At 40.7% G+C, this 25,869-nt stretch overlaps 4 protein-coding genes across 4 annotated transcripts; 1 reads left to right on the plus strand and 3 right to left on the minus strand.

Annotated features, from left to right (window-relative positions):
* Positions 1-299: 299 nt before the first annotated feature.
* On the minus strand, positions 300-818 carry LOC103715838 (VQ motif-containing protein 25-like). Its single transcript, XM_088707917.1, has one exon. The coding sequence runs from the start codon at positions 816-818 to the stop codon at positions 300-302; it is 519 nt and encodes a 172-aa protein (XP_088564043.1).
* Positions 819-7,767: 6,949 nt separating this feature from the next.
* On the plus strand, positions 7,768-12,614 carry MEF19 (mitochondrial editing factor 19). The gene has a single exon (XM_008803618.6). It carries the CDS (start codon positions 8,069-8,071, stop codon positions 9,761-9,763), a length of 1,695 nt encoding a protein of 564 aa, XP_008801840.3. The 5' UTR covers positions 7,768-8,068; the 3' UTR covers positions 9,764-12,614.
* Positions 12,615-12,750: 136 nt separating this feature from the next.
* On the minus strand, positions 12,751-13,136 carry LOC108511564 (outer envelope membrane protein 7). The gene has a single exon (XM_017844636.4). It carries the CDS (start codon positions 13,134-13,136, stop codon positions 12,900-12,902), a length of 237 nt encoding a protein of 78 aa, XP_017700125.2. The 3' UTR covers positions 12,751-12,899.
* Positions 13,137-16,159: 3,023 nt separating this feature from the next.
* On the minus strand, positions 16,160-17,191 carry LOC103713939 (uncharacterized). The gene has a single exon (XM_088707229.2). The coding sequence runs from the start codon at positions 16,987-16,989 to the stop codon at positions 16,498-16,500; it is 492 nt and encodes a 163-aa protein (XP_088563355.1). The 5' UTR covers positions 16,990-17,191; the 3' UTR covers positions 16,160-16,497.
* Between the last annotated feature and the right edge of the window lie 8,678 nt (positions 17,192-25,869).

Genomic DNA, 25,869 nt, shown 5'->3' on the forward strand with positions numbered 1-25,869 from the left:
AGACCCCTCGGTTGCCTTGAGCAACTTCAACTCTCAGAAATCTCTCACCCCACCCACCCAAAATAATTATAATAATGGAGCTTCACATCTTCTATGATTTCGACCAGAGGAAACTCCAAAATAAGCAATATAACATTAGCATGCTGCATAAAGATTTACAGTTCAAAAAAAGAGAAGAAAAATTTAATGAAAAACTACCCATATTTTCCTTGCATTAATCTCAAAGCCCAATCCCAAACCATTAAAAGAAGAAGAAAGGGAGAATTCGTGATCCAGACTCCTATTGCTCCAACTTTTTCCTACGGAGCAGTTGCCTCACCAATCATCACATCCATGTGAGATGAACTTAAAGGAAGCAAAGGAAGATCACTGAGACCTTGGAGAAATCCATGATCAATTTCTCCCATGTCGCGAAGGAAACCACCTGAGCTGCTCTCCACGCACAGCTCCCTCTCCACCTTCTCCTCCTCCGCCTCCCTCTTTACTACTTCTCGACACCCCGAATCCTCAAGCTCCTGCCGAGATCCCACAACATCGAATCGCTTGCACCTTCTCACCGCCTCTCCATTAATCGTCACGGGAGGAGTCCTCCTCTTCTTCTTCTTAGCTCCAGTTCTCTTTGTGGGCTTCCCGGTGAGCCTCTGCACGAGCTCCCGGAAATTGGCAGCGTCGGTCTTTATTATCTCCGGCGCAAATATGTGTACAATTCTTATCTCTGGCTTGAGCTTCGTGATCGCATGCGAGTTGTCGTGCATGGCAAGCGCCGGAGGTCGTGGTTGCAGCGCCGCACGCTCCTTAGAATTCATGAACTCCTCCATGATGACTTGCACTTGGAAGCATAAAAGATGGCGGGCAACGGGGTTGGAACTTCTAGTTGGGGGCGGAAGGGAACTCGGTAGAGGAATAAATAACGTTCGGAGGGAGTTGCACTTGTAGATGTGGGGGAAAGGGAGAGAGGAGAGCTTAGTTGAGGTGCAATGGAGAAGGGGTTTATATAGATGGGAGATCAGAAGTTTATATTTTAGTGTGGGAGGGGAAGAGTAATGGGGGTGAAGAAAGCAATGTCGGTTGGAGGCAAGGATTGGGTGAACTCTGGGGTCTGACAACAAGGAGAAGTCGATGCACACAAAAGGGAACGAAGAGTTTCCTTACACCCTACAAGCACATAATTAAGCATAATTTGGAGAAAAAAAAACAAAAAGAATGATAGGGTTATTTTCCTATCCTACTTTAATTTTCAAGTAATTTAAACTCTAAAGCATGCTTTAAAAAAAACACCCTTATGGAGGATTGATGCCTTGATTGTAGTTCGGTAGGGATCAAATGGGTCTGATTGAGTTGCATCAACCTAATTATGATGTAACTTTTGAACTAAGAATTCATTCAGCATTTCAACTTCGCTCGACTTGGATCTGATCATGATATTTGATCAAGCTAGGATAAAATAGGTTGATCATAGTGTGACGGATAACCGATCTTCTAGAACTATAACTAGAGCTTTCTCCCAACTCTTTGGGATCATTAGGGCTATGTTTGAAGTTCCTGCAAATTGTTAGATATTAATGAGGGTGACTATTAGCTCATCAACTAAGAAAGATAGCTTTAGCCAGCGTGTCCTAAGATAAGGATGAAGCTTTTCAAGCTGCATGGTTGAAAAACAAAACCAAATTGCCACATACAAAACCCTACGTACTGATCATGTTGAAAATATTAATTTCTCTGCTGCCAAGAAGTCTTCATCCTAGCTATAATTTTCATCTTGCAAGCTTCTCAAACTCATTTAAGAGTTCCTTTTCTTTTGAGACTACATTATATGAAGTGGTTGAATCAAGTCAATTATATTAGATGTCAAGCATAGTAGTTTTCGATGGGTAACCGAGTCATATACCTATGGCTAAACAAGCTGATGACCTTGTCATCAAAGGCTATATATGTCATTTGGATTCTCGGCATACCTCGATTCCTAGATTCCACTAAACAGTCCATGTATCTGAGTAGGGCAGGATTGCTTGAGCTTGCATGGGAGGCAATCATGCGAACATCCATGTTCTTGGGTTCCCAACATACCAACTCTCCCCAAAATTCCATCCTTGGTACCACCCCAAAATTTCATATAATTTCTAGAAATACTAGCTCCAAAACTCACCAGATTTGGGCCTTCTGCGGGTTTAAGGCATAATTAATTCGCCGAGCCAATACAATATATAAAAGGAGCGAGTCCCATTCTTGAGTTATGACTCGACTTGAAATATTATTAATCTTATCATTTATATATCACTAGTTGAATGAGGAGGGCTAACCTAGGGATATTTCATTTGCTATGTGATGTCTCACCATTCGATTTCTTCTCATCTTTGGGTGCTCATGTTCTTTTCCGCTCCATCAACTCCCTGCATTCCTCACAAACCTAAAAAATTTTAAAAGGATGATTAGGCCAAATGGTTATTTAAATAACCTAAGTAGCACATACGCGATGATAATTAGTCATACTCCAACCATTAAACTATCTTCTCAAGTTGGCTATCCCCTTAGTCATACTCCAACCATTAAACTATCTTCTCAAGTTATCTTTTGAAGCTGTCCCCTTGTAGTCTTTGTTTTCCCCTCTTGTATGGTCATCAATGTGTCACATCCCAACAGCTAAACCTTTTCTTATCCATTTGAACGGTTAGCTTTGTGAATCCTATGTTGCCATTTGTTTGCATACAAGCATGACCGGCAAACCTTTATTGTTATCATTTATCCACTATTTTAACAAAGCTCTTATATTTATTCTTTTCCTACTTCAGCATTATCTCATCAATCAAAGGTTTGAATGAGTGTCTTTAGACTCTCCATACATATGTATTATAATTTTGAGGTGAAAGATTAGTTTTTTTTTCTTTATCAGTGCAAGAGACATTTAATATAAAAGTTTTTAATATTTACATACAAGAAAGCAATATTAGCAGAATTCTCACTACTTGTATTCAAATTCATGAGGGTAGAATTGTATGAATAAACTTTGTCAGTGAAATTTTTCATCTAAGCAAACTTTTGGATGCTCGTTTTCTAATGAATAATGCCACATACTTTGAATTATAATTCATGGCTCTAATTTTATTCTTTTAATCAAAAATTCTTACTATCTTTTTTTTAAGATAAGATAAAAAATAAAGATAGAACCACTACTCCTTTTGCCCCCGTATCATTGTATATGACATAAACAAAAAAAGATACTACTAAATAAAAAACTTTCGCCAAGCTTCCTTTGCAATTTTCATCTTTCTTCATAAGTTTAAAAAATATTATAGTTGTGATTCTCATCAAAGTCTCATTATTTAGGATGGTTTAATAAAAAATCAGCAAAATTTTCTACTCCAATAATTTTTGGAAAAAGGAATATTTACTTTTTTATTGTGCTGCAATTTAGGGAGGAGTTAAGCAAGCACTAAGAGGCCGGCTGATGGCTCCACGGATGGGAGGTCGTGATCCGGATTTTCCGTGCAAAACCGACTGTCCGATGCCGCACGTGAGTGGGGCCCATGTGGCCAAGTCCGCGTTCAACGACCGCCGTGAGCGCGCACGAGATGCGCGCCTGCTGACGATATCCCGCGGGACAGCGTATCCTTCCACGCGGTGGCCGTGGGACAGCATATCCTTCTTTCAGTGCGAACCAGCTATCAAACTCCCATGGGTGACGCGGCGGGCCGTTCCGTGACGGAAGGTTAAGAGCCAGCTGTCGAAACGAGGAATGCCCAAGGGCTGCTTCTTCCTTCTTTCTTTTTCTTTTTTTTTTTTTTCCTTAAGAAACACAGTGCAGAGGAAATGCATCTTTATACTGAGACACGATGTGAGGATCCGTATAGACGTGTGTTTAGTTTTACATCGATTATTTGTTGAATAGATTTTAGGTACTTCTACAAGATTAAGAAATCCAAATAATATCTTCCGACTAGCCATTTTGGGTGATGTCCTATATTGTTACAAATGATATCAGAGCGGATCCAACCCATAACCTATGTAGACTAGAAGACATTGCAGCACGGATCCATTGGAGCTGACCATGAGCCGATCGTGGGATTTGTGATTAGATTTGAACTCTGACGAGAACGTCAGGACTTGAATGGAGGAGTATGTGAGGATCTCTGTGCGAGCGTATGTTTAGTTCCACATCGGTTATTTGTTGGATAGATTTTGGATACTTATATAGGATTAAAGAACCCAAAAAATACCTTCTGGCTAACTTTTTTGGATGAGGTTCTGTGTTGTTATAAAAGGTCTGGCTAATTGACAGCTAATATGTCACCTGATCTATATAGCATTCTGGTTTCATCTTCTCTGGTGTTTATTTATTCATTTTTTCAAAAAAAAATTTCTGTTGGACGTTTGTAGGATGGACTTTAAAAGTATTGTGCATGAGGCTTTGTTCACTTTTCTTGAAGTATCTTATTGCCTCGTTCAATTTCTTTTATTTTATACTTTACGTACAAGTGTACAACTTATGTGATAACGAAAATATTCAGGAAAGTTGGAGGATCACGACCATTCATAACACTATTTACATGTATTTCATGTGCCAAAGTCTAGTGGGTTATAACCTTAATATATGGAGATCCCACTACTAGAAGGTAATCTAGCAACAGGTATCAGATTAGAGTTCCTTTCTATATGTTGAGGTCTATTCAGAACATCTTACATCCATAAGCCAGAGTGGCTTCTCAAGTGGTTCAGCAAAATACTTGCGTATTGGCCATGGTAAATTAATTTCTTGTGTGATATCTGAGAAAATTAGTATCATCCAACTTTTCTCCATATTTTTTTTCTTTTCGGTATCGAATTTTCATTGTGCTTGACTCTTGCATCGAAGTTTACAATAATGAATATATACTTAGAAATGCCACAAGTCCTTTCTTTGAAAATCAATGTATAAATATATACTAATTTTTTGAAGTATTTTTAAAAATTATGTGCTTTGAGATAATTTTAAACCTACCCATAGAGTGAGTTAGGAAGGTATCATGATCAATAAGATCCTTAATTTGCATTTTCTTGTTAGATATGATGATTTGCCCTGCAGCTGGAGCAAAATTAAAGCTGATCCTTTCAGAACTATTCAACCCTTGTGCTTGAAAGAATTGCATAAATCACTGGAATTAAAAAAAAGGGGATATATAACATGTTCTTCCCAATATCAAGAGGATTTTCTAACTAGCGAAGCTTGCATGATATATATTTTAGTGCCAAAATTGGCTTGATTAGTTACAAGCTAGGATTTTCTTATGAATAACTTCTATACTTGATTGGCTTAGTAGTGGTGGATTAGCATAATTAAGCGAAACTATAAGCGACGAATAACTAATTATGCCGCTCAAATAGAATTTAAGCTTCCATTTGTTCCAACTAAAAATTAAAAGTACTTAAATGAACAAATGAAGATTCAAGATAAGTCATCTTTTAACTTTCTGTATGGTGATGACGTATACCTGAAGTAAGGGTGACAAAATTTGTGCAAGGGCCAATGTGACAAAAGTAACTATATCAAGAAGGTTAATAATTATTGAATGATATAGTTCAAATCTTCAATTCCAAGTCTCCCAAAGTGCAACAACCATGCCATACATGAGTTTTATTAGAACAAATAAGGTATGCTGATGCACTGCTTTAGGTGTTTATTTATCTATTTATCAGTGGATTAAAGGCCACCATCTTGGATATTCAACCCTTGTGATCTCAGGAGTATGACGTTGCTTGATGAGTATTATTTTCACCTGCAAATAAATAAAATGTTGGAACTCGTGATAGCCAGCGACCTAAATTTTAGAAGATACCAAAAGGTTTTCGGTTTGGTGCAGAGCTAGCTCATGGGCGTCCCTTAGCTTGACTCGAGCATGTCAACGACCCTTCCAAAGTCAATTAGCCACAAATCGAATTGATTTTTAAAAATTAAAAACAACAATATCTAATTAATACCCATTTGATGTACTATTCATGCCATCTCCTTTCTCACCGCTTTTTTACAGTCATGAACCATAGAATCATTTATATATTTTCCAAGGGCATAATAAAAATATGCCTCCAACTGCCGCGATGTTGCAGGTCATTTTGGACTGGCATTATCATGGTGATGATGGGCTTAGTGTCGTAGTGCAACACTTAATATGGCTCCAAAAAGAGAAAAAAAAAGTACCGGCTCCATTGATAAGCTAATGCTAGACGCCAAAAAAGTTTAAATCAGCAGGGGTTAAGTTTGGATTAGAAATTCTTGAGTCAAGTAGGGTGGTCATATTTAGAGCTGGTTGTAGGTCAAATTTTAGACTTAAACTATATTCATTTTTAGTCAAATAGAATTTATTTAAAACATAATATTTTTTAGGTTGAAATTCAACTTTTGATCAGCGCCATCATTCAGGATGGTCATGTTTTAGAGAGGTTATAGAAGAGAAGTTGATACTAGCTCAATTGATAAGCTAATGCTAGACACAAAAAAGGTTTTGTTGTGGGATGGGGTTCCCAGTTTAGTCCCACATCGGATAATCAGCGGAAAGGTCTGTGCCTTAAATGGGGGGTGCAAACACCTCTTCTTACCGAGGGCCCTTTTGTGGGACAAAATCGTGAGGGTAGGGGTAGTACCTCCGCGGACCCCCGCGCCGGCAGGGCTCGGGACTGTCATTGGGCCACGGCCCTGGGCGACCTCCCGCAGACCCGAAGCGGCAATCCCAGAGCGGACAATACCTCGGGGAGGACGCGGATGCTTTCCCTGCTCGTCCGGTGTGCGGGCTGGTGTCGGGGTTCCGACCCCGCATCAGATGGCGCTAGAGGAGGGCCCCGGCCACGCACAGACCTTCCCGCTCGGGGGGCTGTGTTGTGGGATGGGGTTCCCAGTTTAGTCCCACATCGGATAATCAGCGGAAAGGTCTGTGCCTTAAATGGGGGGTGCAAACACCTCTTCTTACCGAGGGCCCTTTTGTGGGACAAAACCGTGAGGGTAGGGGTAGTACCTCCGCGGACCCCCGCGCCGGCAGGGCTCGGGACTGTCATTGGGCCACGGCCCTGGGCGACCTCCCGTAGACCCGAAGCGGCAATCCCAGAGCGGACAATACCTCGGGGAGGACGCGGATGCTTTCCCTGCTCGTCCGGTGTGCGGGCTGGTGTCGGGGTTCCAACCCCGCATCAGATGGCGCTAGAGGAAGGGCCCCGGCCACGCACAGACCTTCCCGCTCGGGGGGCTGTGTTGTGGGATGGGGTTCCCAGTTTAGTCCCACATCGGATAATCAGCGGAAAGGTCTGTGCCTTAAATGGGGGGTGCAAACACCTCTTCTTACCGAGGGCCCTTTTGTGGGACAAAACCGTGAGGGTAGGGGTAGTACCTCCGCGGACCCCCGCGCCGGCAGGGCTCGGGACTGTCATTGGGCCACGGCCCTGGGCGACCTCCCGCAGACCCGAAGCGGCAATCCCAGAGCGGACAATACCTCGGGGAGGACGCGGATGCTTTCCCTGCTCGTCCGGTGTGCGGGCTGGTGTCGGGGTTCCGACCCCGCATCAGGTTTAAATCAGCAAGGGTTTAGTTTGGATTAGAAATTTCAGAGCCAAAGTCGGGTGGTCGTATTTAGAGCTAATCATAAATCAGGTTTCAGACTTAAATTATATTTATTTACAGCCGGGCTTCTAACAGAATTTATTTAAAATTTAATATTTTCTGCGTCGAAATCCAGCCTACGATCGGCTCTCGCATTCGGGACGGATATTATAGAAGAGAGGTTGGATGGAGATAGCTTCCTTCGTGCGAAGCCAACGCTGGATTACCAACCGCACAGCTCTCAAAGCTTTGCGATCGCCATCACTTGTCCGTCTGCACAGCTAGTAAAGCGTCAGCGGATGATCCAACGGTGATTTGCGTGAAGGAAGGTGAATCCTTCTTTCGGGCGAAAGATACAACCGGTCCCCAGGTTGGATATATGTTGGCTGTCTACCCAATTCAATCCAACCAAACTGCAGTCTGAGATCTGGTCGAGCGGTGCTGGATTTAATTTTGTGGCGATACCCACCCTTCCCACTCCCAAGAGATCGAAAACTAGAGACAAAATCTATGGTAACAAAACACACCATCCTCCCTCTGATAGAAGGTTGCCGAAGCATGAGGCAGCTCAAGCAGCTGCAGGGCCTGATGATCATCACGGCACTCATCGGCGACGTCGTTCCCCTGAGCCGCCTTATGGACTTCTGCGCCGATGCCGAGACTGGAGACATGAGCTACGCCCGCTCCATCTTCCTCCAAATCGATCGCCCCACCACCTACATCTGGAACTCCATGATCAGAGGCCTCTCCGGCAGCGACCAACCGGAGGCCGCTCTCTCCATGTACAGAGACATGCTGTACTCCGGCTTGTCGCCGGACAACTTCACGTATCCCTTTGCACTCAAAGCATGTGCGAGAATCTCCGACCACCGCTCCGGCCGGTGCATCCACGGCCGCGCGACCAAAACCGGTTACGAGGCCGACGTGTACGTCTTCAGTAGTCTGATACATATGCATGCTTCCTCCGGCGATATGGACTTGGCGAGGCGTTTGTTCGAGAAGGCGACGAATCGAAATGTGGTCAGCTGGACGACGATGATTGCAGGCTATGTCGACAACGCTCAGCCTACTGAAGCGATCAGAATGTTCAGGGTGATGGAGCTTGAAGGAGTGGTGCCGAATGAGATCACCATGGTTCATGTTCTTGTTGCTTGTGCTCAGAGCCGGGATCTGGAGACGGGAAGATGGGTCCATCGTCGACTGCATCAGCTGGGGATCGACCCGACGAGGTCGAACGTCGTTCTTGCCTCCGCACTGTTAGATATGTATGCTCGTTGCGGCAGCTTGAAGACCGCAAGAGAGATGTTCGAAAAAATGCCTCAGAGAAATGAAGTGTCCTGGAACACAATGATCGGTGCTTATAACCAGTACGGCCGGTCGAATGAAGTCTTCCAACTCTTTAAAGAGATGTGTACTGCAGGCATGAGACCGGACAAGGTGACTCTGCTGGGCTTGTTGGGTGCTTGTGCTGAGAATGGAGCTATGGTTTTGGGTCAGGGGATCCATGCTTACGTGGAGAAGACGGGGGGTGGCAAAGATGTTGCTATTTCTACTTCCCTTATGGATATGTATGCAAAGACCGGGGACGCACAAAGGGCATTCCAGATTTTTGGTAGCTTAGAAGAGAGGGATGTCTTGGCATGGACTAGTATGATCATATGCTTGGCGATGCACGGCCATGGCATGGAAGCTGTGGATGTATTCAGAGAGATGCAACAGGAAGGAGTTGCTCCTGATCATATTACGTTTATAGGAGTACTGACTGCTTGCAGCCATGCAGGAATGGTCGATGAGGGTTACAAATACTTTGAATCTATGAGAAGTGATTATGGCATCAGACCGATGATGGAGCACTATGGATGTGTAGTCGATCTATTGAGTCGGGCCGGGCGCTTGGAGGAGGCTGAGAGGTTGGTGAAGTTGATGCCATATCAACCAAGTGTAATGATCTGGGGGAGTATTTTGAGTGGTTGTGAGATCCACGGGAACGTCGATTTGGCAGAACGAATAGGAAATCAGATAATGGAGTTTGATCCTCAGGGAAGCGGAATCTATGCGCTCATTTCCAATATATATGCAGGGGCGGGAAGGTGGGAAGGTGTTGAGAAGGCTAGAAGATTGATGTGGCAGAAGAGACTCAGAAAAACTCATGGGTCTAGTTCTGTTGAAGTGAACATTTCATGTTTAGAAATCAACCACAAGTGATCAAGGAAACAGAGAAAGGTAGACTAGTGAGTTTTTCTCATCAAGAAGACAAGAACCTAAACTATCTTCAGCTGCGGGATATCGCATGTTATCATGTAAATTCAGAGAAGAGAAGCTTCCTTCTCTTTCTTGTTCTTGGGGTAAGGGGGTCGAGAAATGGTCAATCACGAGGAAACATAGAGCCAGTGGCATCAAGAGCTGCCAGGTACAGCAAGAAAGAAAGGAAATCGCTGAACCCGGTGCAAGTATCTGCGGACGTTGCCATGCACATAGCTAGGAAGTCAAATCGGCAGCTTGGTCTCCTTCTCGAAAAATTCCAGAGAGATGGAAGTTTGAAATAATTTAGCAGCTTGTTTAACGCACCGGTGCAAAGGATGGTTGGAGGAGGATTCATGAGATTCGAGACATGATAGAGGATGAACCTCCTCGAGCGACGCAAATGGCATGAAAATGTGATCGGAGCACCATTGAGACGCTCCCAAGCAGCTGCCACTTCAGCAACGAGGACAGAATCAGTGCGCAAATGAATAGCTCCCGCCAGAAGAACATAGCCCTACTGTTCCCTGGACGCATGAGCCACATAATTTAAGCGAACTAGGATGGAAGGCGTAATTTACTTCATCTCATTAGATATCTAATTGATTTTAATAAAATGGGTTCTATCCTGGATCCAAAGTCAAATACAGCAAAAAAAAGAAAGAAAGAAAATTTTTGAGAATAAAAATAATGACCGTCTTTGCTGCTGTTGTATTGTATTGTATTAGTAGACATATACTTATATAAGAATACAGATGAAAAGTTTGGTCCAATTAAAATGATGTTGTCCATAGTCCTCCTTTGAAGCTGACTCAAAACTCAAAATGATGCAAATATTTCTCTTCTTTTAGGCAATTTCCTTATCCTTTATGCTTTTCTTTTTCTTTTTTTTTTCGATGGAGTATGTTTTGTTCTTTCTGTTTTCGAGTTTTATTTATTTATTTTTATTCACTGAAAGACCATTAGCGAAGTGTTGTTCTTTAGTAATAAAATTTGTAGCAGAGAGGTTGATTTTGCCCCGGAATAAAAGCTGATAATTCTCATAGTAATTCAAGCCCGAACGGATTGTCAGTCACATCATTACCCAGGTTAATTAAAAGTTACTCCACGATATACCTCTCAGCATATATTTGTTTATATTTGTTTTTCCGTTTGTCGCAATTTTTAATGCCACTAAATTTTTAAGGGCTCGAAAAAGTGTGGTCAACGGAAAAGTAATGAGATGCCTCTTATTTGGTTGGAGTTTTCAAAGGAGAAAGATGAAAAAGTTGTATTTTTATGGAAATATGATTCCCATATTTCATGGAAAAGTTTTTTCCATGAGAAATATGGAAAAATTACTTTCTCATGAAGCAGAAATCACTCCATCTTTATTTTTTCCCAAAAAAGCCCTTCAGCATTAAAGAGACATTAAAGATCTAATTTTTATTAAAAGTATAATAGGAATTACATATAACTTTTCCCAAAAAGTGAATGATCAATCAAACTTAAGCATTCAAATCTGTCACTTTTTCATATTTAACCAAACATACCAAAAGTACATTTTTAGGCATTCTCTTCCTAGGAATATTCTTTTCAGGAATCATATTTATAGAAGGAAAAATGCTTTCCACGAACCAAACAAGCCCTAAAGGGTTTTCTCACCAAAGACACGATGGTTGATCTTTTCTTTTCCCAAAAGAAATCACTATAATACAGAAAACATCTTATACACTGAAGAATCAATTGAGATACCAACATTAATCCAGGCACGCAACTCCAATGTGGAGAGTGCAAGGCTTCCATGCCCAGCCACCATTTCACTGCCTGCCATGCCCAAACCTTGATAGTGCAAACCGAATGAACTCAAGGTGAAGAAAGAAAGTCCTGACACAAGCTCCATTTATTATAATTTAGATTGAACTCTCTGCAAGAAGAACCTTCTGCCCACCCTCAATAAAATTTTAACTTCATTACAATTTCAATCAATAGCAACAGAGTAATTTCGAACCTAATTCATAATCTCTGTCTCGCGGCCGTGTGAATGAAATTAGGACAGTTCGATGTTCGAATTTAGACAAAAAGAAGCCAAAAGCTCCTGCACTTCAAATCTAGGGGTTCTGCTGTGTATGAAATGCATTGCTTGAAATATTTAACAACCCCTTTGTTCCCAAAAGCTCCTCTTTTCATTTCTGAGCATGAAAGAAATAAGCATTGCTGAAAGGGGGCTTTGGATAAATAAATACATGCGCAATTTTCACCTTGAAGGCCATCTAACAAATTAGAGGTGCTTCAATTGTCAATTAGAAATGGAGGATTCTGCTGATAAAGGGAATAAGATTGGCCATAGTATCTTCTTCCCCAACCCTGACAAGTCCTATATTTCCAGCAATATAGGTAAACAGATAGTAACAACAATATATTGCCTTGAATCAGGTTATCTCCCTCACCTTTAGTCATTCAGAGTCCCAAAACAGCAACAACAAACGGCTATTGCCCTCATCACTTCACCCTTTCCCTAAAGCATTTGCAAGCATCCACTCCCCATAACCTCCTTACCAGGTTTCCAGGGAATAATCCCCTACGAATACAATAGCATTACAGAATCAAAGGCAAACCAAATAAGTTTCCGCCGGAAACTACCGACTTCGAGTATTTTATCCACGTATATTTCTCAAAGCCTACCTTCATCCCTCTTCACACACTTGGAAGTCCTCATTTTTGCACCAAGACTCTCTCGTCTTGACATCATTTTCCAGTATGACACCTATTTACACCAAAGTCTCTCCAAGCTTTCCAATGTTGCAAATCCGCTTGTCCAAAAGCGTGGGAAAAGAAAGCGCGGCGCGCTGCTCAAAGACTTAAAAAAAACGCGTCATTCTTGATGCTCAAAAGAACAAACACATTCTAGACAAAAAAACTAAACCAATTCCAACTAATCAAAACATCAACGGCTCATTGCAAAATTAAAGTGAGAATAGAAATCCAGATCGCATTATCCCATAACCACTGCAAGTCAACAAGGAAGCACTTCGTACATTAAATTATTACTTTTTTTTCTAAACATTAAAAGCCCTCGCGGATCCACAACCCTAACCGAAGTACGATGGATGAACACGATCTAATCAGATTTCGCTACTACCTCGGCCTTCTCGTCCTCGTCGGATACGTTGACTCCGGAGGACCCGTCGGCGTCGTCGTCGGGGTCCCTGGCGGGATCGGAGCGGGCGATGGAGCCGCGGACGCGATCAAGGAAAGGTTTGAAGGCCGTCTCCATCGTCAGCCAGCCGAGCACCAGCCCTCCGGCGACCAACAGCGCCGTCTTCAGCCCGCCGCCCTCGCGCTCTCCTCTACCCATCTCTCGCTCTCGTCGCCGCTACTCGCTGTGGGACGAAAAGGGAAGGGGAAGAAGCGGAGAAGTTATAGAATGGGGGCGAAATGGCGCCAAGCGGTTGACGGGAGCCGGAATAGGCCCCGGGTTCTGCCTTCGTAATTAAGGCAGCCGAGTTCGGATGGCCTGTTCCACGGCAAACAAGATACAGCGTTTGCTACAGCGTGTGTGAAGACGAGATAGCTGGTGCCAAATTGAACTTTGGGGTGCAACTTAAGCTGGCTAGGTCCTATGGAATATATATATATATATATATATATATATATATATATATATATATATATATATATATATATATATATATATATATATATATATATGTATATGTGTATATATATATATATATGTATATGTGTGTATATATATATATATGTATATGTGTGTGTATATATATATATATATATATATATATATATATATATATATATGTATATGTGTATATATATATATATGTATATGTATATATATATATATGTATATGTATATATATATATATATATGTATATATATATATTGTGGTGGTTCGGCTGCTCAAAAAACACTAGTAAAAGCAGAAGGAATAATAAATTTTTATTTGGACCAGATCCACCATGATGCAGCACGGAGAGAGACATTTGTATTGCACTCTTTTTCTTTTTGTCCATCTCTGTGCATGCTGCTTTGTGGTTGGATTGGTCCTTCAGCTCAATGGTAAATCTGATCTCACCAATAATAATCACTCTACATCAAAGACATATTTGATTCCAGCCAAATCCAATCCAACCACAGGCCAGGCCTAACCATCTCAGTCTAGACCATGCCCAACTCTAATAAACAATTTGGGAGGCAGGATTAACTATTGGATTGGTTGTTCCAGGGAAAGTTTAAGCTAGCTTGGGATGAGAGCATTATCATACAAACAAGGGTTAAGAAATGAATCTAGGAGGAGGTGGTGGTACCTTATACAAATCGAATCCAGGCCTAACCAGCTTGCCTTTGTCATGTGAATGACTTGGTGCTGGTTAACGAAGCTTATGGAGATGGGGTTCAAAAGTAAACTAAACCTTCAAGCATAATTTGTAACATTTTATCGATCCCTCCGCATGGGTATATCGACAGAGTTTCGACTTCCACCGAAGGATTCTGATCGCTTTGCGTCGTTGGTTTTGTGCAGTAATTGTCTCCGGGTCTCCCCCTCTTCTTTTATATAATGCAGCATTTTTTTTTTTTTTTTGAACTCATCATCGACACAGGAGGCATTGCCAGTGTGACAACATAAAACATCTCAATTGTCGATGACTGTTTCATTTGATAGGTAGTAAAGTAGAGGTGGGTGGCACCCTTCCATCCAATTCTGCTGGCTGGGCCCGACAATCGAAAGCCTTATATCAACGCATATTGGTATTAGAGATTGTCCATTGGGATTTTACTTTCTTTGCGAAACTGTAATTCTGAAACATTTTTTTCCTTTTTTTCTCTGGGATGGGTCTATTAATCGAGATTTTTATTTAAATTTTATTTTACTTGCACTAATCACAAAGTCATATTACATATCTAACAACTGATGCTGCATTGGACTATCAAGTGGCCCCATGAGTGTAAATCCTAACCCGAAACCCTCGAGGATATCACAATATATACTTGCTATTGCGCACAGTGCTTGTAAGTAATTATTCTATCTAGCTTCTCTAATAGTTGTAGGCTAATGCCAACATTAGGTGCAGAATGGAATCCGAACAATGAAATGAGCCACGACTTAGTCACAGTTGGATGCTATTGTTATCCATCTCTTAATTGATACTACAAAGTGGCCAACAAGGAGCTCTAAAAATGAGGACCCCGGACAGGAAGATAGCTTCGTCCAATGCAAGGCTAATAATGAGAGACATCTTCAGCAAATTTAATAGTAAAATTTGTTGCATTGGATCTAGTATTACCTAAGATGGCATTCCAGAACTCGTCGACAAGAACATCTGATCTGCAGGCTCCCCCCTCTCCAGCTTGTGTTTAAAAAGGAGGCTTGTTCAGCTCCAAAATACTCAATGTTGTTTAAGGCAGGCATCACAAAGACCATACGAAATCTTCATCGCATCAAGATTGACTCTTCGAGATGATTCAAATGCAAGATATGAGACCAACGGCTATTGTTGATGTCACTGAAAATGGCTTGATCACCTGAGTTCCTAGACCCCCATCAAATGCAAGTTAATTGGTGATGCTGTCTGTTCGGAGCAAATACAATTTTTAGGAAGAACGTTGGTGCAAGCAACATGGAGAGGCCACCCACCAACCCCCCTCAAAAAGGATGCATCACCTAAATTCTTTTGTACACATACGAATCTCATGACCATGTTGAGATTGTTAATTATCTATGCATATAATTAATCCATTTCGATTAGATGAACATGGGGTTGCAAACAGGACCATTTATATGTGACATGTCACTTTGTACCATCGATTGTGGTAGAGCCCACCTTTCATGTGATGGATCCCTCCCAAAGTTTGCGATGTAAGTGGGCCGACATATCGAAACATAGTCCTTGCTGCCCATCCTGATTTTTAAGCACCAAATTTTATGATTTTCCATTACTAAATTTAGGCTTGTAATCAAATACATATTGGAAAATAAATCATAAACGTTGGATCTAAATTGCTAGCTGGAAGATATTATTTGAGTTTTTTCATCCTGTATAAGTACCCAAGATCTACTAAGAGAATAACCGATATGGGACTAAACATAAGCCTGTATAGATCCTCACATCTACAGACTTTGGAAAAAAATAAAGAACTGAAACATGCCCTAGTCATACGTGGTGGATGTTAGCTAGCGAAATTCAGGGCAATTGTGGTCCAGTTTGGATTAATTCGCCATGAGAAACATGACAAGAGAGATTACTTGTTACTGTCTGCCCAAGCCTACTTTCCAAACACAATTGGGGAATAAAATCGCATATTAAAAAAAAAAAAAAGAAGCTACAACATTGCAGAATTTGCTTGACATCCAAAAAAAATAAATAGAATAAGACTATATAGATGACACATTCATGCATGATTTCTAGAAGAATTATTCTTTCTTCGTTCAAACATGCTAGATCTGAACAATCTAAAACCACTTCAACTCCGTTAGACTGCTCGAGTCCGTAATCGTTGAAGTCTTTATGTGCTCTTCTTGCATGGATCTCCACTAGCCATAAGGTGATGAATTATGACAACATGAACATATGCTTAAGCAGCTCATCTATGTATTCCTCTTTGACACACCATGATTCACCTCCAAGAAAGAGAAGAGAAGTATGTATCGAACACCATGAAGCCTGACCTGTCCCAAAGGTCGCCGCCAACTCGAACCTCACTGCTCTCCTGTCTTCCCATCATCGAAATTTTTGGCATAGCTGAACGAATCATACCTGAATTGCTGCGTGGTTGGCAAGGTGTTCGATCTCACGAGCTTCCTGAACTCCGACCGCACCTTGTAGAAGACGTGCCGCCAGGTCCCCTTGCTGCGGCATCCGAGCATTGCCGTCTCCTCCTCGTTCATCTCGAGGTCCCGGGCGAAGGTCGGCTTCCTCGAGAGGATCCACCCCCACCCCCAATCCCACCACCTTCTTAGAGGGCCGCTGGTGAATTCCCCGATAGAGGGCATGGACTCGGACCTCCTGAAGGCCCATGCAGCGGAGGCGGAGGACAAGGGCTGGATCCTCACGGAGAAGGAGGAGATCCTCCTCCTGAGGCCTATCATGTGGGTGTCCTTCTGGTGGTCTTGGGAGACGGGAAGGTCATCCTTAAGGGGCATGGTGGGGAAGAACCTCCCCTTTTGGAAGTTCTCAAAGAAGGAGCTCATGGCTGGAGGAGAGGAGGGAACAAGGTGGCTTCTTCTTTTCCTCCTCTCCTTGTCTTCAGTACCTGGAAGAAAGAGGGGTGAGGGTAGATAGAGAGGATTAGGAAGGAGGCGGTGGCGTGGCGGTGTAATGGTGTTATGTTTAACAGCTCTTGGACAGCCTGGTTTTATTCCTGCATGTATGGGGTGGATGGGGGGCCACGTAGTATTTTAGAGTTTGGTTCTCTTCCTTTCGATGGTGGAATCTTTCTGGCAATTTCTCAGGCAAGTCATCTCTCGTGAAGTTCGCTTAAGTTCTCGACAAAATGCTCTCTTTTCTTTTGAGAATTCATGTTTTTGTGGTAGTTTATATTTAACTTCCCTATATCAGAAATTTGGCGTAGTGTCTTAGTCAACCATCTCATCAAAATTGGTAGAAATGGTTTGATTTCTGGTCCCATATTCTTTCTTAACTAGCTGGCAATCATATTAATTTGTTAATACACTGATAAAATAATAATACTAATGTGATTAATTACATTTAATAGTCCCTATCGGAGCAAATAATTGCTCGTAAACAGGGAACACCATGGCTCTTTAATAATTATATGCAAACATCATAAGTAAAATTGCTCTTAACTCATTGCTTTTTTGTCTTTTTCCAATTATTCACAAATTTTAGAAAGAATCTTTTGGGTATCTCTATTTTTTAGTCACATCTTATCCTCCATTACATGTATCATATAATTTTTAATATATCTTCAAAATAAATTTTAATGCATGATAGTTATAGAATTGTCCATTAGATTAATCCATGAAAGTAAATAATGAAAGTTGAGAGCAATAACTAGAGTTATCTTTATATGCTTATGAAAATGAATCAAGATAAGAAAGTGCAACTAGCTTTGCCACAATCATTATTTGAGATTAAATAACCTCCTTCCAAATAGAGGGTGGTATCCTTCAGAAATTTCTATACGCTATTTATTTTTAACTATTTACTTCTAAATCTTAGATGGATTGATTCTAAAGTAATTGCCCATGCCAAATTGCCAATGTTGTGGCTTCAGTCTCAACATGTATTAAAGCTAGAATTTCACGAGAAATTTGATTCAAAGATCCATTTGTAATTTTTCTAGAAAAAGGAGGAGGAGGAGAAGACGAAGAGATATTCCACCGCTAATACATCCACCATCCTGTGGTCACGGGAAACGTGAGGCACGGTTTGGTGCCCTGTGAGAGTGGGTCCCACGGAAAGTGTCGTCGGTTGGAAGGTCCGCCTCTCTGATAGTCGCCCCCTCTTCTTTGGCCGTATCCGCTTCCCTTCTCCTCCCCGGCTTCCTCGCCGACACCGCATGAGATAAACGAAGGAAACGGGGGGTTGGTAGAAAAAGAGGGCTGCCTCAAGGTCCGACTTCAGCATCCACCATCCATCCATCGTTGCGGGCTCACCAGCTGTTTGATTTGTGAAAGCTAAGGAAGGGAGTTCCCATCGTAAATAGCAAACTAGAAGAACCGCTCGATTTTCTCCTCTCTTTTAATATTGAGTGCTCTCCATGGATCCATCGTGATACAACTAGCTGCAATATAAAAAATCCAAAATTTCACTCAAAAAAAAAAGCTAGTTAAAAAATATTTTTTTTAAATCCTTTAGTCTTATATAAATATCTAAAATCTCTTCAAAAAATTATCATATATCCCTCCGGTTTAAACTCTACTATCCTAAAGGTTCAAATCTATTCAAATTTAATTACAAACATTACGATCAGTCGGTGATCACCCTTAATGAGCATGTACTGTAGTATTTCTAGTTCATATGGGCCATAAACTTAGCCCGTTCAGATATCATTTGCAGTTAGAAAATAATTTTTAGGCTTCTTAGTCGTGAATAAGTACTTAAGATGTTTCTAGCGAATAATTAATGTGGTCCTCACATACGACCCGTTGATAGAATATGGCAAAGTGCTGCAAATAGGATGCATCATTTGATATTGAGACCACCGGTGGCATTGTATGGGTCTTCTCCTATACTTTAAAACAACTATCCTTGACGGGCCTTTTCCACCCTCACCGGAAGGGAAATCCAAGTTTTCATTAGGAAAATAAAGTAATTAGCATTTGCATGTGAGTCACTAGAGAGGCTGCAATTCTTGCTGAAAAGTTAGCTGACCAAAGGAGAGGAGAGCTGTGATCAGCCAAGGATCGCTAGTAAATTAACTGCATGGAAAAGAGAATAGAAAGTGATGATTAGTAAAAAGAAATTTGTTCCAGAGCAAAGTAAATGGCCTGCCTTGCGATCATCTTGGGAGTACAGCAAGATAAAGCTGGCTGGCTAGGGCTGTTGCCATCTAGGAGCTTTTCAAGGATTTGCCCTCTAAACTCAAGAGAGAGGAAGGAAACAAAGAAAGGCACCTATTTGGATCAATTAATTAGGTCATAGTTGCAATACTTGTGATATAAACCCTATGATGGGGATCAATTAATTAGGCACATATTTGGATCGGTTAATTAGGCCATAGTTGCAACACTTGTGATATATACCCTATGATGTTTCCTTTGAGGATTTTATAGGGATGGCGACAAGGTGGAATGAGACGAGTGTGCCATTATTTACACTCCCTCTATCTTGGGGAATCATATATCCATCCCCAACTCGTACCTTTCGGGAGAGTCAGGATATCCGAATATACTTAAATTTCCGAACACATCATGCTCCATCCTGTCTAGAGGTGGACAAGATAGGTTGGGATGGATCGGGGCAAGTAAAACCACAAAAATTCTCTCTCTCTCTCTCTCTCTCTCTCTCTCTCTCTCTCTCTCTCTCTTTAAAGAAAATTCAGCATACAAATCAAATAAATAAAAAGAATTCTGCATTAAATTAGAATACCTCATGCAACATTAGACAAACTAAAATTCTAAGACATTAAACATGACAAAACCAAACATTTGATAACAGTACAAACAATAAATAGAAATATTATTTTCCAAAAAATCATAGATATCTTAAACTAAAAAAATCAAATAATTAGAAAAAGGGAATTTTAGTAAATACCTAATGTAAAGTTCAAGGAAGGGGGATATGCCATTATCTACTTTTGCTCTGAACCCACTATAGGATTTTATTTTAAATGCGCATCTCTAAATGGGTCTAGTAGGGTCGCGTACCCAATAAAACTATATAAATTACCAGCCCTAGAATTTTAAGAAGAATATTTGCCTCATTTGTTGCAAAAGTTACTAGTGCTCTAGCCTATAAAAGATTATATAGATAACTTTCCAGCATATTGCAGGAAAAAAAAACTAAAAATGATTCAGGCCATGTAGGAAAACATTTTGAGGGAGACTTACTCTTCCCCAATTTTGATTTTTGATTTTGGCTGGTTTTCCCACTTCAAATACAACTATTACCCCCAAAACATATAGTAATTATCATGCCCCGACCCAATGGCACAAGCCGAGCATATGACAGATGGCCGCACTTCCATAAGGTCGAACCCACAGGACATGCAAAGCCTACCTTTTGATATATACATATTTAAGTCATTCTAAATTCAAACAAATAGTCTAATATAATTATCCCAAGGAAATAGACTACAATCATTTAATAATAATGAATAAGAATAGTCTAATTGATTTATTAAAAAATATATATATATCTTCTAGATCCTAAGCTCCTTACTGCCCAATCCTAAGCCTCGTCTATTCCTCTACATCTGAAAAAAAAATGGAAGAGAGAGAATGAGCTTTACAAGCTTAGTAAGTTTCCAAAACCTCTTGTTCGATCAAATATATTGTAGAAAAAATATAAATTTTCAATTTGCATGATTTTTTAAAATTAAACCATGCCAATGAACATATCATGTCTATCAACATAGATTTCAAGATATATAATATATTTAGCCAAAATAAATATGGATGGACCATCTACTCTCACTCTCTCAATTTTTACGACTATGGCCACGATTGGCCTGTGGCAAGCCCCAAAAGAGACTAGATTGTGACTACAACATGCTATTCATCGGTCATGCAGGTCATGCACTAGTAATCAATCTCTAGAGGTCCAGAAGGAAACTAGCTTTAATATCATATGGAAAACATGCTTCCACCAGCATATGCTAGCGATCAACTTCGATTGGCTGGGCTCGTAAGGAAACTAATTCCTAATTGCCTCATGCCATTAGCCGATATGTGCCAGTAATCGCCCCACTAAAGATTCATAAGGAGACTAGATCCTAAGCCTATGTGATCATAGTCAGACTAGAGAGTAGCCAAAACAACACATAACATATACAATATCATCGTATTTATCAATACAATAAAATACAGTTCATGCCCAAGTAAAATATCCCATACTTGATCCAATATTTTACAAATCATTTTCATAAAGCTTACATATGTTACTAAATTTAAACAAATATAATAGCAATAGATTAATTTTCAAAAAATGCAAATCAGATGATAGAATGCTTGGAGATAATTTCTGCTCTAAAATCGCTCGAAATTTACCAATCTAGATAATCATCCAAAAATCTAAAATAATTAAGTATCTTTTTTTTTTGATAGAAAATTAGGCATCTTATTAGACTTCTTGAAATGTCTCATGATAGGGCCTAGTTTGCATCCAGACCACCTAATCTTGCCTAACGTCTAGAGGTCCTAATTGTCCCTTGGATCTAACAATTAATTACAACCTCACACTAACACATGGATTTCACAATGAGATGGAGTTCATGGTTATATGAATGTAAAGGAATCGGTCCTAATCACGCCTTCTCGTTATCCGAATCTAAGCTTCCACCTAATTAGATTAAAGTTCCCTAGTTAGACTAGTTTTGCAATTAAAAGAAAACTAGACTAAATAGAGGGAATTAAGAGAACAATTCGGGGGAATCTATATCTGATCAACAATCAAAGAGAATGTCATACGAAGGAGAGAGAAAGAGAAAAAAAAAATATTTGTGGAAATAATAAATGAACAAGAATGAGAAAAAAGTTTGAATAAGATGATGAACATGAAAGGAAAAGAGGAAGAGAAAGAAGAGAAAAGAATTCCCTTTTTTTTTTTTTTTGTGAATTTGAACAGAAGACGTTTGCCGTGAATTTGGGCCTCTGACATTAATGGTAAATTGGGCCTCTCACATTAATGGTAAAATTGGGCCTCCCACATAATGAACAACTCCGGCCAATGAAACAGAAAGCATCACAGACATGACGTACATTTCGTGGGAGCGCCATGTGCTGTACTTTCGTTTCGCGCAAACGGCACGTGAAGTGAATAAAATCCATCAATATGTGTCACATAAAATGGGCCCATTTAAAAGTTAATAATCGTTATTGGGAAGCAGCATCTAAAACTGCAATTCCCTTGACGTCACCTTGACGTAGCAACCGACTACTAGATTGCATTTTTGGTACGAGTGTCATTGAGTCAATCTATTCGCACCCCACCACTACGTGCATATTTTACCTGCACAGGCTTGCCTCCGGCCAGAGCCTACACTGTTCGCGTTCAGCAAGTAGCCGTGCCAAGATTGCAAAATTTCACCTAGGGATATTTATAAAAGGTTTCAAAGGCAACACATTGGTGTAGAGAGTAGGGAGATCAGGCTCATACACACGCACTGGACCGGCTTCCATCTTTGGTAAATATATAGTTCCATACTTCAAAAGACAGCTTTGGTAAATAACTGCTCGATAACGGTGACCAGTTGCAATTTTTAGGCAACTGGAACGCCAGTAGAGAAGATAGCAATGGAAAGATTACACATCTCTATGTAACTTCTTTTGCATATGACCGGTGTATTGTGCTAGCACATATCTATTCGTTGCTTATGAGGAAAGATTGATTCTAAAGGGATTGCAACATTTTATAAGATCAACTTTCTGGGTCTCTGGTGGCATAGTTCTGAGAGATAAGGATTTCTTATAAAAATTCGCTGTTCCTTATAAAGTTGGTGGAAGCCTTGATAAAGGGCTAGACGTTAGAAAGATAACCAACTGCTTGTGTTTTAACGAACGGTCTTGACTTGTGAGGAAACTTAAATTCTAACCAAAACCATAAGCCTCTAAGCTCAAACTTGGGCTATAATGCTGATCTGGAAGGGCCGGGTCAGATTGGATCAGCCCAAAAAAACCGTTTTATAGGCTCCTAGCATCAAAACCCTGTGCGGAAAAATTTCAAATCAGGCCCATGGCCCAATTTGTGGGAAGCCCTACCAACAAGGCTAGTGGTTGTTGCTCGGGCAGCCATGGTTCATGTCTATTGTACTATATAACCCAAGCACTGGAGGAATCTCTTTATGAAGCTCAGCATTTTCACATATTATACCCTATCACATATGCCACACGCGTCATATTTTAATGTACATAAGTAATTTAACTTGATCATATTAGTTTAGGGAAGTAAGGCACTTCATACTGGTCGAGTTTTGCGAATGGTGTTACTCCTAGTGAGCGTTTTGCTATGGAGGTGGAGCAAACTGGGGCTTTTGCCCAGTGCTGCTGCTACTTTGTTCATCTAAACCATGGTTTGTGAGTTGCCCTTTAAAGTTTGGCACTCTTGTGGGCCTCTGGCTAACTTTGCTGCTCTCCTGTTTTCATTAATTCAGTGAAATCAGTGGTGGCTTGCCAACTTTTTTCTTTTTTTTTTGGCTAAAAACACACATATACCTCCCAGGCTTGTTTGTGAAAGTGATTCTCTAATTCCCCTCATCTCGCTATTATGCTCTTTAAGCTTTCTTCTCTCAGTGTTGAAAAAGAAGAAAAAGAGAAAAAAATTTTATTTCTGCCCGTCTGTTACAATGTACAGGAGCAGTCTTTATATACACTAAGAGGCTGACGAAGTTTGATAAGGCCGATTAAGTTTGGCATAATCAATCACAAATCAATCAAGATAAAGTTTGGTAAGATCGACTAAGTTTGACATAATCAATCAATCAATGGACTCTAACACTCAGAAGAGGACTTACACTATTATGCGTCTTATCCCTGTTTAGATTGTTCCAGAACGGTTAATCATCAAATAATCACAAAATCAACAAACAAAACATAATATTAAAATATGTAAGAAGCTATGCATGATTAACTTTGTAGAGATGTTATTGGTGTAGAATATAATTATATTCTAATCTTGACAGGGTTTGTTGGATATAGTTAAGAATTCATGAATGGCATGTATGTGACAATTACCGGAGTCATGAATGCGTGTTCATTCTTAGAGTTGGAAAACTCCTAGACCACTCAAGTGAATTAAAACATGGTGAGCTGCCCTTGCTCTCGGATCAAAAGTATTTCAAATTTAGCCTATGTGGATAATTAGACTGAAAATTCTATATAATTTGTGGATTGGACCAATACAATCAACAAAATTATGAAATTATAAGTTAGACTTGGCCTATATTCATACATAAATCATATTAGGAGGGAAGGAAAAAAAAAAAAAAAACCTCAGGCCCTTAGTAGGAATCCAAGTATTAAATGCACACGGCGCATGGACAGATCTTCTGATTTCTTTCCTAGTGAATTTCGTATCATTCTATCAGCAAACATATAGCAAGCAAACACGATAATATTCTACTATATTGTTACATTACTGTCATGAGATCTATTAAACTATGGTGAATAGCTTGATCCATAGAAAAGTATTTTTCAGGTTATCCATTATTTTGTTTCACTATATTTTCCAACATTATTATTCAATGGACAGGTTATTCCTCAAACGGGTTTCAACGGAACAACATTATATAATTTCTTTGAAGCAATTTCCTTTACCTGAAACAAAAAAAGAAAAAAAGAATGAGCCTTGAAAACTTACAAAACGAGCTTGACTTCAAGTTTGAAGCTTTCACTTATCGTCCAAATTAATTAATTCCCCATTTGATATGTAACTTTAATCAATTCATACCAATCAAATAGCTAGCTACCACAGAGATTCCACAACTGAAAATTAGAACTCGCTAAGATCATCCCACCTTTCCTTTACAAAATATGTTACAACATATAAGTCTTTTATAATATGGAAAGTGATATGAAATGAACTAAAAAAGGAGAAAACGCAAAACAATTTTCGTAATTCTCTGATGCAGAGTAGAGAGAAACGAAGGGCTGCAAAAGAACAATAAAAAAATCAAAGAAAGAAAGAAAAATACATGGGATCACTCAACTCGCCAAGGGACCATACTGGCCGTACCTATAGGCAAATGACCCACCCCTCCAGAACTCTTCCTCTTCCTTCCACACCCCATCGTCAAAATTCTGCGCATAGCTCGCCGAGTCGTAGCTCGCCGCCGGCACATGCCGGGCCCCTGCCCGGCCCACGGCCCTCCTTAGCCTGGCCCAAGATGCAGCCCGTGTGAGCCTCCTCGCGTGTCTCGCTGCCCGCCTCCGCTTGCCCACATAAACCCCGACGACCTTCACGGCAGCCCGTTTCACCACCACCCACGCCCTCGCCGGAAAACCACCTTTTGCTCGCCGATTCTCCGGCAACTTTTGGTAGATAAAAAATCCCATCGCCAGCACCACCCCTGTATGCCGCTAGTGACGGTATTCACCAATCTCTTCTTCCTCTCTCCCTCTCTCTTCTTCTTAGCTATCATTAGCTTCGCTCTCTCGCGCGCGCGCGCACGTAGCGGTTGCGAACTTTTAGCTTTTCTTGTAGTAAAATATACGCAGAGTGGGTTGGGTTGGCAACGGAAGAATCTCTGGTCCAGCATTTAAGGGATTTATTGGCTACGTGACGCATCACATGACCTGAATGCCCTTGTAACGGTTGTGATGGAACGGCATTCTCGTCCATCTCCGGTTGCTTCTCATGTTGGGCCTGCCTTAGCGGCTAGTGGACCCGACCCCTGGTTTGGAACTGGAGAATCCCAGGGGTGATCCCGTAATTCTGTAAAAATGGTCCAT

The sequence above is a fragment of the Phoenix dactylifera genome, chromosome 11 (assembly GCF_051530095.1).
Source record: "Phoenix dactylifera cultivar Ajwa chromosome 11, Ajwa_hap1_PhDact_Kaust_v1.1, whole genome shotgun sequence".
Classification (NCBI taxonomy): domain Eukaryota; kingdom Viridiplantae; phylum Streptophyta; class Magnoliopsida; order Arecales; family Arecaceae; genus Phoenix; species Phoenix dactylifera.